The sequence below is a fragment of the Nomascus leucogenys genome, chromosome 5 (assembly GCF_006542625.1).
Source record: "Nomascus leucogenys isolate Asia chromosome 5, Asia_NLE_v1, whole genome shotgun sequence".
NCBI lineage: Eukaryota > Metazoa > Chordata > Mammalia > Primates > Hylobatidae > Nomascus > Nomascus leucogenys.
The window spans coordinates 40,521,392-40,538,316 of record NC_044385.1 but is presented as its reverse complement, the minus strand read 5'-3'; the positions used below and the strand labels follow the sequence as shown (position 1 = coordinate 40,538,316).

At 42.4% G+C, this 16,925-nt stretch overlaps 1 protein-coding gene across 3 annotated transcripts in view; it reads right to left on the bottom strand.

Annotated features, from left to right (window-relative positions):
• Positions 1-13,945, bottom strand: part of NFIA (nuclear factor I A) — a 382,195-nt gene extending 368,250 nt beyond the window's left edge. For 2 of the 3 annotated variants that reach the window (XM_030812923.1, XM_030812924.1), the window contains exons 1-2: positions 8,264-8,831; positions 2,373-2,904 (exon numbers count right to left, since the gene is read on the bottom strand). In XM_030812923.1, coding sequence (XP_030668783.1) covers positions 2,373-2,904; positions 8,264-8,290 — 559 coding nt within the window. In that variant the 5' untranslated portion in view covers positions 8,291-8,831. Of the gene's footprint in view, positions 1-2,372; positions 2,905-8,263; positions 8,832-13,447 lie in introns of those variants that run through there. The other variant, XM_003265156.3, reaches the window with a different exon arrangement.
• Positions 13,946-16,925: the final 2,980 nt, after the last annotated feature.

The window sequence follows — 16,925 nt, the reverse complement described above, 5'->3', positions numbered from 1 at the left end:
TCCTGCCAATACTGGCAAGTTCTCAAAACTTTTAAGGAGGTAAAAACATTGTTTAGTGTTTACAAATCTTCAGTATTATAACAGATGCTTGTCAAATCAGTTGTATGTAAGTTGACCAATCTACCTCATATTTGTATTGGCAGCTTCCCTTCCACAAATAACAGGTCTCTAAATCTCATAAATCAAATTTGAAATATTTTCAGACAAAAGACCCTTAATATTTTCTTTTACAATCTTCCTGTTGCGCGCACAGAGAAGCAGCCATTACTGCGGTCCCGTGAAAACCAATGGCCAAACATTTGGCTGGCATTCAGGCATAACAAGGGATTCTGGGATACATCAGGAAAACCAAACCGAAGGGTAGTCTGATCTATGCTGCTGTCAATAAATCTTTCATAAGCAATAAGGATGCTAACTCTCCTAAGTAACCTTCTAAATGTCATTTTACCAACATAACCCCCTTCAGGCATTGCAACAACCAACAACTGTGTTAGTTCAAGAATTGGAAGCAATAGCACAGTAACAAACCAACGACGAAAAAGAATGCATGTAATGAGAACAGCGAAAAGATTGCATTTCTTTAAATACAGAGAAATGTTTAAGACGAAAACTTAGAATGGACACTGCTTACACTGACAAAAACTTCACAGGTATTTCATTTTGATGTTATCTTATATGGAAGCACACATCATGATCTGCATCACCTGTTGGCACTTTCAAGTTTCGATGTTGGTCAACTATTCAGGATAATTTATAGGTTATATTTTTCTAAATATCTAAAAGGTAAAAACAAGATTTTAAGGAGTGCTTCTTGAAAGCACCTGTAACACCTATACTTTTTTTGCGTTTTGCTGTGCGTAACATATGCTGACACATTTTTTAAAAATTTTAACTTTGCTTTTTCAGTAAACAAAACAAATGAACAACAATAGGGTTAAGAGTGGGTTAAAAAAGGGCTACTTATTCCTGTTTAGAGGTCACTTGAGAGGTGCTGACTTTTCATTCTTGCTACCCAGAATTGGCTAAAGCAAAAGGCAATTCTTATAATTAAGTATACATTTTTGAAAACCCAAATATTTGAAACACTTACAGCTCACATCCTGTAAAATACTCATCTATCCCCTGCCAACAGAATGCAAATGATGATGTGACATGCTTGCAAAGCTAATTTCTCCAGTTTCTCATGTAAGGGCAGACGGATAACAAAAGTTCTCTTTCTAAAACATATATTGAGAAAAATAGAGAACAGGCTATCAGCTGACTTCTTTAAAAACTCACTAACATTTTTAGAACTAAAAATGTTTTGAAGAAAAGTGCAGTGTTTTTACAGGTAACATCTCTCCTTTGTAAAAAAAAATACATAAATATTTGAACCCCAAAACAACCTACTGGTAGGATTCCACAACCCTCTTTCTTCCATCTGGCTCAAGTAACTGCCATGAAGGTAATCTAGCAAGACCGATATGTACATATATAAAGTCAACAAGTTACACAAGACCTGAGCGTTCACGTAGCACAATGAGCCTTTTGTCTAAAACAGGACGAAAGGAACAAAGTAAAAATGCATTATTTTATCCAGTCCTCAATAGTTTTATCCTGCATGCTATTCTAAACACTGAAACATGCACAAGTCAGACATGCCTTGAAAAAAAAAAATTCAGATTTTATAATAAATCAAAGCAACTCACTATATCAATTATCAAGAGCAATTTCTCAACGTGTTCGTGCATTATACAGGTTGGTTATTTTTAATATTAACCTCTCCATCAATTACTGAAAGAGCTGGTTTGTTTCCCTTAGCTATCTGAGACAACACTAAGAATTCCTAAATACAAAGCTACTAAGTCTGCGTATTAATGTGATTATTTTTCCTTCCTAAATGATCAGCAATTTGATAGTAATCTTACCTCCAACTTCTTAATTGGCAAGGGGTTCAAAAGGCCTCAGTAGGTTAAAAACACTCCCAGCAGAAAACCAACTAAAAATATTGCCTCAATACCAAAATAAATGCTTTCAAACTAGATCATTTGTCAGTTAAAATATACTCTTTATTAAAAGGGTTTTCACGAGGCTTCTCTCACCGCCTCATCAAAAAATGTGATTTAAACATATCACATATCTGATTACCAACGCCTCTGAAAACACTACTTACCAAAAGAGCTGAACTTAGTGAGAATTCGCTCAAAGCTATGCTTTTCCACCTGAATGAAGGTGGCACCTCAGACTTTGGTTTCTCAATCTTTGAAACCACACTGGCTTCATGTACGTGGCCTGCAACTTGGGGAGCTCAGGAAGGATCCGGCATAACGCGGAGGCCATGAGGAAAGAAACACACACAAGAAAGTGGGAGGAATTCTCACCATCGCACTTACCTGCTGCATGCACAAAGTATGCCAAATATAAATCGAGTTCCTTAACAGAAACCCCTATGTGATGGGGTTGGACACAGAGCCCTGGATTAGAGCATTGTGGGGACTTTACAAGGCGCTCGCCATCAGTACTTTCCAGCGGAATACCTTTAAACAAAATCACCATAACAAGGTCCAACCTCCAGACTTTATCTGCCTGGCGGAGGCAGTCAATTCTTCGCATCTTGCCTTTCTGGTCTGGGTTGGAAAGAACACAACATGGAGGTTTTTTCCCTGTAACTGTAAGAACAAAATCCTCTCGATATTCGGGTCGGATATCTTTCCGTAACTTTGCCAGAAGTCGAGATGCCCACTTCTGCTTGACCTCTGGTTTTTCACTTAGCAATTCATCCTTCACGGCTCTCTCTTCTTCTTTTGACATACGCTTTTCATGTTTTTTGAAGTATTTTCGTTTTCGGGCCTGCAGGTTGAACCATGTGTAGGCAAAGGCTCGGACGTGGGGCAGAAGTGCTTCGATGAAAGGATGAAATTCATCCTAGGAGAATGAACAAAAACAAAAATATAAGTAGAATGAAAACAAAAGAAAACAACTTTTCTTCAGCGGGTCACCTTAAGAAATTCCTCATTTCACTTGAACTTTGATTAGAGCATTCTGTTACCAAAATCATACACAGCATCCTATGGGAAGTCTGGGAAGGTGGGAGAGAAAACTATCAGTATCATTTCTTATGATTGGAAATAAAAAAACGGCTAAAAATTTAAAAACTCTTTTAATATGTTCACCAGGGTACACCAGCTGCTATTGTCGGGCCTAGCTCCCCATCCTTTAGATAGTAAGTGAAGTTTATCTAAATGCTTATAACAATGTATAATCTTAACCCTATTTCAAGGAAGGCATATCTAATTTTGTCCCAGCCTTGACCTCACCACTTGTAGTACAGCCAGGGCCCGGCCGCCAGATTGGCAAATTCTAAACATTTAGATGCCAGTCAATGTTTATGGAAGTCTAGGAGCAAAAAATCATCTCTACAATCAATGAAAACAAAGGCTTTCCCTCTAAAAATACTGCATGTAGATTCTGATATGTTTCTTACTCATTTTGCTAGTGTCTGAATTCCTCTTTTAAATATTATAACTACATATAATTTTTTTTAGTCAAAAACTAGGAAAAATTTGGCAGGTTCATATACAAAAGAAAGGATGAATTTGATATTTATTAGGCTAAAATAAAAGATCTATGCCCAAGACATAATTGCTAATACTATGGGAATGAAACAAAAAGGGGGAAGAAAGAGGAAAAAAAAAAAAGAAAAGCATACATGAATACATTTAATTTACTAATATGATTGTGAAGTGCTTTCAGTAATAATCATACCTAAAAAATAGATTATTTAAGTTTTGCAAATACTATTTCAGGATTTTTCTCATAGGGAAACAGAACCTGGTATTTTCAATATTTACAAGATGCCAGGAAAACCCTCATAGATGCCTCTTAAAATTGAAAAAAAAATTGAGTTTCAAATAGTTAAATGTTTCTTCCTGTTTTGCTTAAAATGTTTGATCCTTATACATGACATTTTCTTAGGAAATATAAATATATTTTTTTAAAAATTAAGCAGTAACCTCCACAAAGCTTTCGGAGTACGTCTAACTTTTGATTAACTAATCCACACTGTTACATAACTTCTCTCTGTCATACAACCCCCTCTCCAAAACATAGATTACCTTCAAATAAATGAGGCTTAGAAACCAAAGAAAGATTCGATAGCTTTTTGCTAAAGGGTGTAGGACAGACAACTATTATAAAATTCATTCTTTTTCAGTTTGTTATATCTAACTAAATATATATTTTCAAGGCGCAGGTAGCAGTAATGTCCAGAATATTATTATTAATGCAATTGCTAAATTTTTAAATGTTCAAATGTGAACTGATAAGGTAAAATTGGTAAAATATTTAATAGTCGTGTCGTTTAAAAATTTAGCAAATTATAATCATTTAAACACTCCATATGACTGAGCTTTTAAAAGTATATATTAATATAATACATAATAAATCACTTCAATAACTGACTTTTTTCCTCTCTGCACAAATTGCAGGCTCTATGTTTCATGTTTAGCTTTCAAAACTGCTCTTTTTCAATAAAAGAATCCAAAAGAGAAGTAGTCAGCTTTCGTAACACGTGTGCATTCTTTAAGTAGAGAGAGAATAGAAAAAAATACAGGAATTGTTATTCTTGCCATAAACCATTAACATTTTTAAAATTTCTGATGTTTGAGAATATTTCTTATTCTCATACTTGAGGTGACAGGCATGGGGGGCAAGTCACAGTTTATCTGCAAAGGTATACGCCAAACCACAAAGCATCTAAACATTACTAAATTCTGAGCTCATCCTTGAAATGATCTAAAATACATAAATTTTAGGTTTGAAACAGAACTTCACATTGACTGATTTTCTTATATATACAAGACATGCTAGGGACTAAGACTCTGTTGTATTATGCAAAAAACTCCTGGAGTCTACCTTAAACTACCAAGTGAGCTTCCACCAAAAGGAGGACTTCATTTTAAAGTTTCATCCCCATTTTATAATGCAAAGGATAACTTAGCTCCAAACGATTCATATCTATGTTAAAACGTTATCTTATTTAAAAGCTTGATTAATGCTAATAAGCATTTAAAATGAACATTCTAATATGGCATTTTAAATGTTTGTAGATACTCCCAATATGCTTTTCAAAACACTGCAAACTGCATGCAGGCATTCGTGTTCAACAGGATTCTGTTTACCTGCCAACCAAATGCCCATATATCTCATCATAAAAATCCTTAAACAAGAACAACTATGTCAACTAGTCATTAAGAATAACCTAAGTCCCCAATTTTGTATCAAAAGTATTTACAATGTATTACTCCCCAAAGGTTAAGAACCTGCCAGTAAAAATCCACAATATTTTGTATAACTTTACTCATATGCACAATTAAAGTATTAATTTTTTCTAATGTATCTTTCTCAAGTCATGATTTAAAATATTCCAGAATATCAAAACTAAAGAGTATCATTAGCTTGCAAGAAATGTCCAGGAATAGCATAAATGATTAGTTAAAAAAAAAAAAGTAGTGTGCCCTTATAATTCATGTTGCTGAACATATCGCTATAAGCTACGTACTATTTCATAACATTCAAGAGAAAAAAAGAACATTTTACATATGTACTCAGTGAGAAAGTTATAGGCCACCAATAAAAACAAACCTGAAAACCTGTTTCAAAAGTGGTATTACTTTGAATCAGCATCTTAAACATTGATCTGTTTGAAAGTGAGCCAAGTTGAAGAACCACTGAATGCTGATATTTCTGGAAACTACTTTTTTTTAAAGGTTCACCTACAAATTTCTGCTGGGTTATCATTATATGGACAGTACCTGATTTGATTATATGCCCATATTTGATTAAAATAAGATGTCTAGGTTTTACTTGGTAAAGTTTTTTTTAAATTGCCTACAAGTTAAATGGAGTTTCATTTAGAGTACTTTTCTCACTGTGCTTACTGATTTTTTTTTGATGAGCAATAAACTACCGAAGTTCTTCTTCCTAAAACTGGCTCTAAAACATTATAAATATCCCAGCAAGTTAAATAAATTGTAAATAAATTTTTAAAAGAAGAACCCATAAAATATGGGCCCTCATTCACTATTTATTGTACATTTTCCTTACAAACTGTTACACTACATAAGCATTTCTCTTAGTGGTGTTTCCAGAAGAAGGCCTAGTGAATGCATCAATCAACGCTGCTAAATATGTAAGCCGAAAAAAAAAAGAAAAAAAAACTTTCTTAATGTCATAACAGCTCATGAACCAAGAGAAGCCAACTTTGTTAAATACCTGACTGTGCCCTAGGCCTGCATGGATATACAGGTGCCCTCATATATGCACCACTCCCAAATATAAATTTATCTTTTCAGAGCTCAATTGAGAAGACACTAATGTATCTGTTAGGGTCCTTTCCCTTTATTGCAGCCCGCTGGTATTATCTACAAGTTCTGTGTGTTGCAAACTTCTGCCAGCTAGACCTTCAGCCTTCGAATCTCAGCATTTTCACTATAGTCCGTAATTCATTCAAATTATCTTACACTTTGCATCTTATCCATATGCAATTGTGAACCTTGCCAGAAGTGGTTGGAAAAGTTTCATTCCATACTTCCACAAGTTACTAAAATAGGAACTTTGGAAGTTTGTTAGGAAAAAAAAAAAAAACTTTTACAGTAACTAAAAGTAACTGCTATCCATTACTAATGCTTAGGCCTAAATCCCAAACAGACCATTTCAACATAAAAGATGCGTTTAAGAGTCTTCTGAGATCAAATACCCGGTATCATTACTGTTAGATATTGCAATAAGAAGGGATGTCATGTGGGAAATAAATCCAGAATCTAGAGATTGAAAACTACTGATACTTTTTAGCCTTCCAGAAACTATTCCGGTTAAACCGTTATCTCCCACTAAATGAAGGCAAGAAGTGGTAGGTTTTTTAAGGGAGAGGTGAATAAACATTTTATGTGAAGCATATAACTTCATGTAGGTGATTAAATGGTCAGATTGCGATGTACCAAAGCAGTATGAAAGCTCATGCTTAAAAAAAAAAAATAGCGCAAAACCACTTTGACTTCATGCCTTTTAGTCAAGGAAAACAAATAACATATTCAAACGGGACCGGATTTGAAGTCTCGAAGTAGCAATATTTTGCCTGGGGGTGGGTAGACAAGGGAGGGATGGACAGGAGGGCGCGGAAAGGAGAGGCGGTGGGGCGCGAGAGCCCCACGCTCTGAGTTGAGTCGGAGGGGAAAAGTTGCCCCCGTCCTGCGCGCGGAGCGGCCGGAGTCGCGCGGTGGCGGTGGCGGTGGCGGTGGCGGTGGCGGTGGCGGTGGCCGTGGTGGCGGTGGTGGCGGCGGCGGCGGGGGGAGCCGTGTCTGGCCCGGGCCGCCGCTCCGGCTCACGGCTGGGAGCCCAACTCCGCCCGGCGCTACCCGGCCCGCGGCCCGCGGCCTCCGGCGCTCGGCGCCCTGCACAGCGTGGGCTCGTCTCGGCCCCGAAACTTTCACTCCGGGAGAGCGAACGGGCCACCGGCGCGCGGCGAGGACGCAGGCTCCACCCGGCCGGCGCGGGGGAACGCGCGTCCACGCAGCCCCGCTCAGCCAAGGGCTCGCCGCCGCCTGCCCGCGTCCGAGGGGCGCTGTCCGGGCCGGGGCCGGGACAGCAGCCCGCGTCCTTCCCGCGGCCGGACCCCTAAGGCTGACAAACAATAAACAAAAGTAAGAGTTCGAGGAGACGGCGGGAGGCTGCGGCAGCGCGGGCTCCGGGGAGCTGGCCGTTGGGCGCAGGCACCCGAGATCTCCCCGCACCCGAGGACTGCAGCCGGCCCGAGCGTGCGGGGTGAGCGGTGGGCTCCGTCGGCGGCCCCCTCCCCGGGCGCCGCGGAACTACGGAATCCCTGCTCCTGGCAGCAGAAACGCTGAGCCAGATTTCTGCGTGTCATGGACTGCATCCCCACCGAAACACGTGCGGGGTGTCCGAAAACACTACTGTTCCGCAGTCCGTCGCCCCGATATTAATTAACGCATTAATAAGAGGGCGCCATTAGCCATGTGCCCACACAAATGGCCGTGCAAGAGGAATGCACCCGCATGGAAACAAAGTTACTTTCTTAAAGCGGGATTCCCCCCCCACCCGCGGGCACACGCGCGCACACACACAGAAACACGCGCAGACACAGACACACACCGAGACGCACGCCCTGGGCCCGGCCGGAGCGACGGCCCCGGTGCCCCCCACCCAGTCCCAGCCCTGCCCCCAGCGCCCCGGCCCCCCAGCCCTCCGCATCCACGCCGCGGCTTACCTGGGTGAGACAGAGCGGAGAATACATAACTGCCGGGCGCTGGGGTATGCGTGTGCGTCTGGGTGTGCGGTTTGGAGGTGTGCGTGAGTGTGGGTGAGAGAAGAGAAAGAGGGAGAGAGGGAGAGAGAGAGAGAGAGAGAGAGAGAAGGGGGGAGAAAAAAAAATCAAGCCTGCTTCTTGCGTTCACATTTCCAAGTCGGCTCAACTGCAGCCAGCCAGCGCTATTGCCGCTCCATGAGCTGAACTTTAACCCCGCCTAGAGTTTCCCTACACTCCACTATACATGCCTACTGTACGCGGGCGTTAAAGGCATAGCGCACCCTTTCCCGCTCCCGCGCCGGCCCGGCCGGGTGCCCGCGAGCTGCCCGCGCGCCCGCCTCCGCCTCCGCTCTGCACCGCACCGCACAGCCGCCGCCCGCTCGCGCCGCCGCCGCGGGGGGGAGGGGGTGTGGGGGAGGGGGCGGTTGCGGCGCAGCGCGGCCAGCCCGGTCCCGAGCCTCCGCGGCCGCTCGCAGGCTGGCTCGCTCGCTTCCCGGCTCTCTCCGTGGCTCGCTCCTTGCTCGCTCTCTCGCTCTCCCGCTCGCTCCCCGGCCCCCCCGCCCCCCTCCCCCGATCAGCGCATTACTGGGTAACGCAGTGAGGAGCAGTTACAGTCTGTACTCCCGGGCAGCTATAGGCTGCCACAGGATGTGCTTAAGCAAACAAAACTACTTTTCCTCGTCCCCATCCCCCCATCCCCGCTGCAGACCTCCGCGGACCTCTGTGGAGGACTTGGGCAACTTTGCCAGGTTGCCCCGCACCCCCCGGGCCACCGCGTGGGCACGTAGAGAACCGAGGAGGAGGCCGGGCGGCACATTTGCATGTATGCAAATTTCTTTGAAAAATCAGACCTCCTAGGTAACTTTTTTTTCCCCCACTGAAATGCAGTAAGGCTCAAAGCATTGTAATCTCTCCAGCGAAGCTTTCTGTGGGAATAGATTCGTCGGCAGAGGTAATTATGCACACAATCCTGCAAACTTTGTGCAGCTTCGGTCCTGTGGCATTCAGAAGTGGGGGTGGTGAGGAATCAGTGCCCACAGAAGATTCACCGGATTTGGGGGGCGGGGGTCTGGAGAAAAGAAGGCGGAGATTAATGAGCGTTCTCCCTCCCAGGACTGTGAAACTAGTGGGTTTGAACAGAGACGCCATAGAAAAAGTTCTATCACGTTCAGAAACAACAGTGGTTTAGCTGTGACATCTTTTTCTTTTTAGGAGGAAAAAAATATGTGAAAGGGATGTCCCCTTAGGGAAGGGAGATATTCTGATCCACAAACGCGTGCCCAGAACTGGACATAGGCTGTCATTACCGTCCCAGTTTCTGGGACACCTCTGGAAGGGTGCCTTTTAAGAATCCTTTTTTTCTCTCCCCCAGGTAATAGTTCTTAAAATGGAAAAGAGCTTCCTGCAATTATTTTAGGTTTGCTAAAGTATTGTTTTGGCAGAAAAGGGGGGTGGTTTTTAGGGTTTGGCAAGTTGCCAGTAAGCCTGCTTTTCCAGTTTTTTTTTTAACCTCATATTTTCTCTCTAGGCTCTCCTCTCTCGGAGAGGGGAAAAAGTATACCTGCCTCTTCTAAGTCCCCATCCCTTATTTTACTTCTTTTCCTCATGATGGTTTGCAAAATGCTGCATTTGACAACCCTTCTCAAAATTCCAAAAGGAAAGAGGTGGGTATCATGTTGAAAGACACTGGCACACAGGGGAATCTGCCCTTCGGTGGAGGTGACATAGCCAGAGAGTCTCTAAAGAGAGGACATTCCTGTAGGAAAGTGAAGGTAAGTGATGTGTTAACAAGTGAGGGTGAGTGATGTGTTAAGGCCACTCTCATTCAGACTTCTTTTCAAAGCAAGGGGCAGGAAATATTGTACTGGAGAAAGAGCAAAAGAGAACCTCTGAAATAATTCTGCATCTGTCTAAAGTTTTTTTATGCTTGTACTTTAGTCACTTTATTGCCAAAATAATTCCCGAATGCTCAAGAACCATTCTCTCCCCCACCCTCCCTTCTGAACATCCTTGGAAATCTCTCAAGATTATTTACTAAGGAGTGAGGAGAAATAATGATTTCAGCCTTTAATGAGAGAGTCCATTTTCCCAAACTTAACCCACTGCTTTTCCTTGGTTCCTCTCAGATTTTAGTAGGGGAGGAATGTCCTAAAAGCCAAGCTGTGTTACAGAGACAACATCCCTGGCCACGAGAACCTTTGCTGGGATCTATAACTTCAATGCGCTCCAAGTTTCCTCGATAGAAGTTTCTGGCTGACGGTCCCAACATGTAACTGAGGCACAGTGAGAAGTTATTGTTCGGAGTGTGTACTCGGGAAGCTCTCTTCCAGAGCAGATTAAAATCTTTCTTTTGGTGTATTAAAAGATACACTTCACATCTGCCTATTTTCAAAACGGCAAAGATTCTTACTTTTGAGTCTCAAGGAAAAAAAAAAGATTTTTAAAAAGGACTGGCACGTCGCCCTGTTTTTTTTTTTTAAAAAAAAGGGGGAAGTAATTTAATGCTGATATTTCTACTTTAAAAACTTCTTTTGTTGCAGCAGTGGATGTGCCCGCGATTTCCAGCTTTCTGCGGTTAGCAATATTATCTTAAGTAACTTTTGGCGCCCTTCGTAAGACTTTTGGATATGGGACGATTGTTTGCGCCCTCTAGGCAAGGGCTGGATCCAAGTTCAGCACCAAAGCCCTTCACATCCGCTCCTGCTTTCTCTCCTATCTCCGCCAGCTCCCGCTCCCTCCCCCGCGGAGGGAGGGGGGGAGGCGGGGGAACACTACAAAGCACAGTTCCAACTACAGCCTTTGGAAACAAGACTGAGAAAAATACAGTAGAAGAGTTACAGTTACAGAAAGGCTTCTGGTAACTTTCTCTCCAACAGGCATAAATTTAAACACACGCACAAAGAAACAGATGTTCCTCAAAGGGCAGACTGGGGGTAAAAAACATTTCCAACCCTCTCCCCTCTTCCCAAGTTGCAAAAGTAAATCCTTGTCCAGAGTTCACAAAGATACTAAGGCACTTGAGAGAGAGCAGGGATGGAGGAGGAGGGAAGAAAGAAAGGATAGTAGAGAGAGCAGTGGAGGAAACGCAGGTGAAGTATGGAAACTAGTTCACTGCAATCATATAAATGACCCATTGTTAGGAAGGATAAACCCCTTATTGGAAATAACCACTCCAATCATTTATTTTGCAAGTGGTAGGAGGCTGCCTTGAAATGGGATTGTCTCTGCGCAAAGGAGGCTCCTGTCATGCTCTCTGCTATCCATATTCTTCCTGGCACAGAGCCCAGCCTTGCATTTACTGTGTTTTATTTGCAGAAATGTTACCTTGCCAGCTTTAGTGAAATCCTCTTAGATATATAAATTACGTCAATAAGGTTTCACTTATATGTACATCTCAAATAGCTCTCATTTTGGAGGTTACTTCATAGGGAGATCTTATTAATATGATTTAGATTTTAATACCCAAAGCAGTGAAGATAGGACTGGGATTCATAAGCGACAACACCATAACTCTGTAGTTCTTACCAACACTAACTTTATTAACTGGCATTTTTCAACATTTTTTCTTCTCTGGTTTTTGACCTGCTGGTCACTTCTGTGCAGATTTTTCTTATGTGCATATAATCGTAAATTGAATCATGTTGCTGAAGTGAGTGCCCAAGTGAATTCTTACATCAAATTTCCAAGCCAGATTTGACTGGAAGGCCTAAAGCCTTGGGAAATAGCTCGATGGGAATTTAATCCAAAGAAGGGAAAGAGCCCATATTATTTTCCATTCACTTCCCAACAGAATTAGGTGTCTACACTGCTCAGAGAGGAGGAGATGGAGATATTTTAGTCAGAGGCTGCCAGTTACTGTCTCCAAGACAAGCTACTGCAGTTGGTTTCCACTGGATTTGTATCAAGCACTTGTCCAAGAGGCCAGACTCCAACTAACAGCAAGTCAGCGATCTTCCATACTCACACCCTCCACAGGGGTTGTTGTGGTAACAAGGAGAAATGTGAACTTGGCCAGTCTTAACGTCCTATTTCCTACTGACCATATACTTAAAAAGCAGAATTCAAGAATAGCCAAGAAAAAACACTCCCCTCATTTCTTTCAAGTGTGTAAGACAGCTGCTAGTCCATGTGTGAAACATTCTCTCCTTTAAAACTGTTGTTTAGAGTTCAAGAAGAGAGGTTTACCTATTATTTTCAAAGTACCTGAAATGCCAAAGCTTCTAAGATAATCAGAGTAAGAAGTTTTGTAATGCTGAATACGCAATATATTACTTCCCAAAGCTCACTACAATCCCACAATTCAGGCAAGATTTAAGCCACACGTTTCTTAAAGTTGAACTTCACATTCCACAAGTTACCAACTTCCCTGAGCTTAAAAATAATAGCTAATGCAAAGTTAATAACTAATACAAAGTTATTTCTCTAGCAGAATGTTTCTTTTTCCAAAAGACAAGGAAGACAGCACACGATTCATGCAAAACTCCCCCGATCAGCTTTTTTTTTGTTTTTTTCCTTAAACGCGAAAACTCTTTCCTATTGTGCTTGCTAAATCCGGAAGCGCTTGTAGCTTTGACAGCTTGAACCACACCATCCCCTTCAGAGCTGCAGAGAACTTCAGATCTCCTCTGCCCCGCCCCCTCTGGCTATTGAGAACTATTGTACACCCAAGCTTCCTTATGATTGGATAAAGCTTTTGTCAATCTCCCATGTTGTCCCATTGATTAGAGGATCAAATCGTCAATTATTCTCCGGGTCCAGACATTTCTTTTCGGGTTAGGTTGACTGCTGAGGCCAGACGTCTTTTACAGAACAGAGCACGTACAGGATTTCCCCCCACCCCTTTCTGGAACCGAGCAAGCGCTAGAAGGAAAAAAAAATCTGTCAAGCTCAGCAATTTTTTCAAATCCCGAGGAAAAAAAAAAGAAAAAACCCGGTCTCTGATGCACACAGCAAAAACACCATCAACAAAGCTACATCTTTAAAACAAAACCATCACAATAGACATTTACCCAGCAATCACTTAAGTGCATATGCGAGCTAGAGAAATTTTAGTCTTAGCCATTAAACAAAATCATTCTACCATTATTGTTTATAAAACGCATATTATATAAATGCAAAATAGAAAGTTTAAGATGTACCACGTACCATTGCAATGTAAAAAGAGTACGTGAGAAACTTTAAAATGCTCAGACGAATTGCTTCATTTGTTGTCCCCTTTTTTTTGCATTTAAAAAATATCTAAATAAACTTGGAACCGTTGAAAACCCGGAAGAGATTTTTTAAAAAGCTGTTGGCCAATTGCAGGCTTCTTGGAGAATTTTTTTTTTTTAACTCCAAATCAGAAGGCTTTTGCAATCGCAAGGCGCGCTCTTTCCCTCTCTCACTGTCTCTCTCTCGCTCGCTCGCTCTCACTCTCTCTTTTGAAAGCGATCCAACCCGGGCTGGCTGGTTCTCAGATTCTCTCTGGTTTTGCCTTGCGTGCTTTGGATTGTACGAGACTTTGCAGAAGTTGGAATCGATTCGGCAGTCCCTCTCTCCTCTCCCTACCCCCTTGTTTATTTCCGCAATCGCTTCAATTTGCATAGTAACCTCGCACGAGGCACCGGCGGCAGCCGGCGGCGGAGAGGGCCGGGAGGGGGCAGGGAAAAGGCCTTGCCCCCTTCTCCCCTCCTCCAGTCTCTCTCCCCGCCAGTCGTCTCCTCCCCTACGGCGCGTGGCCAATAGGAGCCCCTACATTCGGCGCAAGCTCCGGTCTGGACACCGTTCTGAAGAAAAGCCCCTGTGTTACTAGGCCCGGCTCTCGGAATCGTGCTGTTGGCGCAGTACAAGTTCCCCTGCTTGCGGACTTCGCAGCCGGTACTGGGCAAACGTGAGGATAAAGTACCTTTGCCTGCGGTTGTGCAGGTTTTGCACGTTTTAATCAAGTCTGCACACCTGCTTTCTCGGTTTCTTTTTCCAGGGCCTCTCGTGAGTTATTACGCTAGTTCATGATGGTTAGTGAGAGATTTAACCTTTATTTGCACTGGTGTAGACCAAGAGTTAAAGATCCTCTTTGGTGCATTAAATCAAGAGAGTGCAAAATGTCACAGGGAACTTGCAGTGAAATAAAGCTTCTACCCTAGGTTAGAAAAGAAAAAGACAGTGGCTCTATTCTCTGCAGATGACTGAACATAAAATTGTTAGGTGGGCTCCCTCAAGAATAAAGCTGTTCTTTTAAGGCAGGAGATACGGTGAAATTCTAATTTAATTGCCAAGCATCTAATTTGTCAATATCCTTACAAAACTTAGGTTCCACAAAATTAAAGGAGACCCCTCCCCTTCCTACTCCCCTAAGAGAAGAGCTGTAAGAGTTTTGACATTTAAAAGGGGGGTTTTAAAAGATAATTATTGGAACATTAAGTCCTTCATCTCACTCATTCACCTTATTTCATTAACCCAGACTCTTTAAGACCATGTAGTCTGGATATTTCAATGTCAACGGTTTAGGTGTTTGTTTTAAACAACAAAATAGCCATTGGTGCAGAGCAAGGAAATAAGACTCTGAAGGGAGGGAGTTATCTCTTTAAATGGAAAGCACACAACCGGGCTACTGCGGTTTTCGTTGTTGTTTTTAAAAATGTGATTGCTGGCTGGGCGCGGTGGCTCACGCCTGTAATCACAACACTTTGGGAGGCCGAGGTGGGCGGATCACAAGGTCAGGAGTTCGAAACCATCCTGCCCAACATGGTGAAACCCGGTCTCTACCAAAAATACAAAAATTAGCTGGGTGTGGTGGCGTGTGCCTGTAATCCCGGTTACTTGGGAGGCTGAGGCACAAGAATCGCTTGAACCCAGCAGGCGGAGGTTGCAGTGAGCCGAGATCGCACCACTGCACTCCAGCCTGGTGACAGAGCAAGACTCTGTCTCAAAAAAAAAAAAAAATTGTGTTTGCTTTGAGTCAGTTAAGGAGCATAGGACATTTTGCTGAGTAACTTAGAGGAAAACGTGTGCTTACCTGGCTTGATTAAAAGTATCCAGTAAGAAGTCAAGAGTAATAGGAAGCAACCTGGCAGTTGTCTGATTTTCTTAACTGTCCTTGGTGAAGGTACCTAATTAATTAATAACAGGACCTTGCATAGTTAAATTGGAGGTGAGAGAAACCTCATATTTTATGTTGAATCACATTTTTTTGCTTTGGTCTTGCACTGTACAACTAGTCGACTGATGCAGCTGTACTGTGGCTGGCCTTGGCTTAGCTTTGCTGTTCTGGTCTGCCCTTCATAGATGCAGATATACAGCTCTTGGCTGTAGCAAGCCTGTGGCATTTAATCCTAGCCTCCTCCACTGAGCATCCATTTCACTTGGTGTACTACTGTCACCTAGAAATACACTTGATGTGATGTAGCGGCTTCAGTTTAAATAAAAAATAATACTTTTGGAGGCCGGGGTGGGCGGATCACCAGGTCAGGATATTGAGACCAGCCTGGCCAACATGGTGAAACCCCATCTCTACTAAAAATATAATAATAATAATAATAAATTTTTTAAGTAACCAAAAAAAAAAATGTTTTGGGCCTGGTTTAGCTGGTACTAGACTGTGTGACCTTGAGATGGTTACATAAAACCTATAAAACAAGACATCAACCTATTGTGAGAGTGGAAGGCTGTTTTATCAAAAGGTAGGAACCTTTGAGATGGACAGGAGGTGTCAACCTGTATTGCATTGCTCTGTAGATGCTGTGGTCTGAATAATCTCCGATGCTAAGCAGGCCAGGCCTTTTAAGTAGGTGGTAACAGTGAATTTTGTGTGCATTGTCTGTAGTGCATTCACTCAGTTTGATATGGTAGGTTGGCACCATTTCCAAAGTGATCTTTTATATGTCCATCTAGTCAACAACAACATAGCATTGACAACATAGCATTGGCTTCAGAGTCCAGCTTAGGTTTTTTTTTTAGACAGAGTTTTTGCTCTTGTTGCCCAGGCTAGAGTGCAGTGGCGTGATCTCGGCTCACTGCAACCTCCACCTCCTGGGTTCAAGTGATTCTCCTGCCTCAGCCTCCTGAGTAGTTGGGACTACAGGTGCCCGCCACCATGCCCGGCTAATTTTTGTATTTTTAGTAGAGACCGGGTTTCACCATGTTGGGCAGGATGGTCTCGATCTCCTGACCTTGTGATCCTCCCACCTCGGCCTCCCAAAGTCCTGGGATTACAGGCGTGAGCCATCGCGCCTGGCCTCAACTTAGGTTTTAATGTTGGTTCTACCATGTGTTTTTTTTTTTTTTTTTTTTTTTTCAGGCGAAACCTCTGCAAGCTTTAGATTTCTGATCTGGAAAATGGGAGATAGATAACATATGTAAATTAACTAGTACATTATGTGTGCTCAATATAGGCACATTGAAGGTGCTAAGAGCTAGGGATACAGCAAAGAATGAGACATTATCCCCGCCTCTAACAAGCTTTCAATGCAATGGGGGAGATAAGACATAAAGCTAACTAATAGTGTAATGTAATAAGTGTTATGTCCAACATATATGTATATGTATAAAATGGGCAGTGGTGATAGAATGATTCATTTTTTCTGGGTCATTAAGGCAGAGACAGTCATTAAGGCCTAAAAAAGAGACATTTGTGTTGGGACAGAAA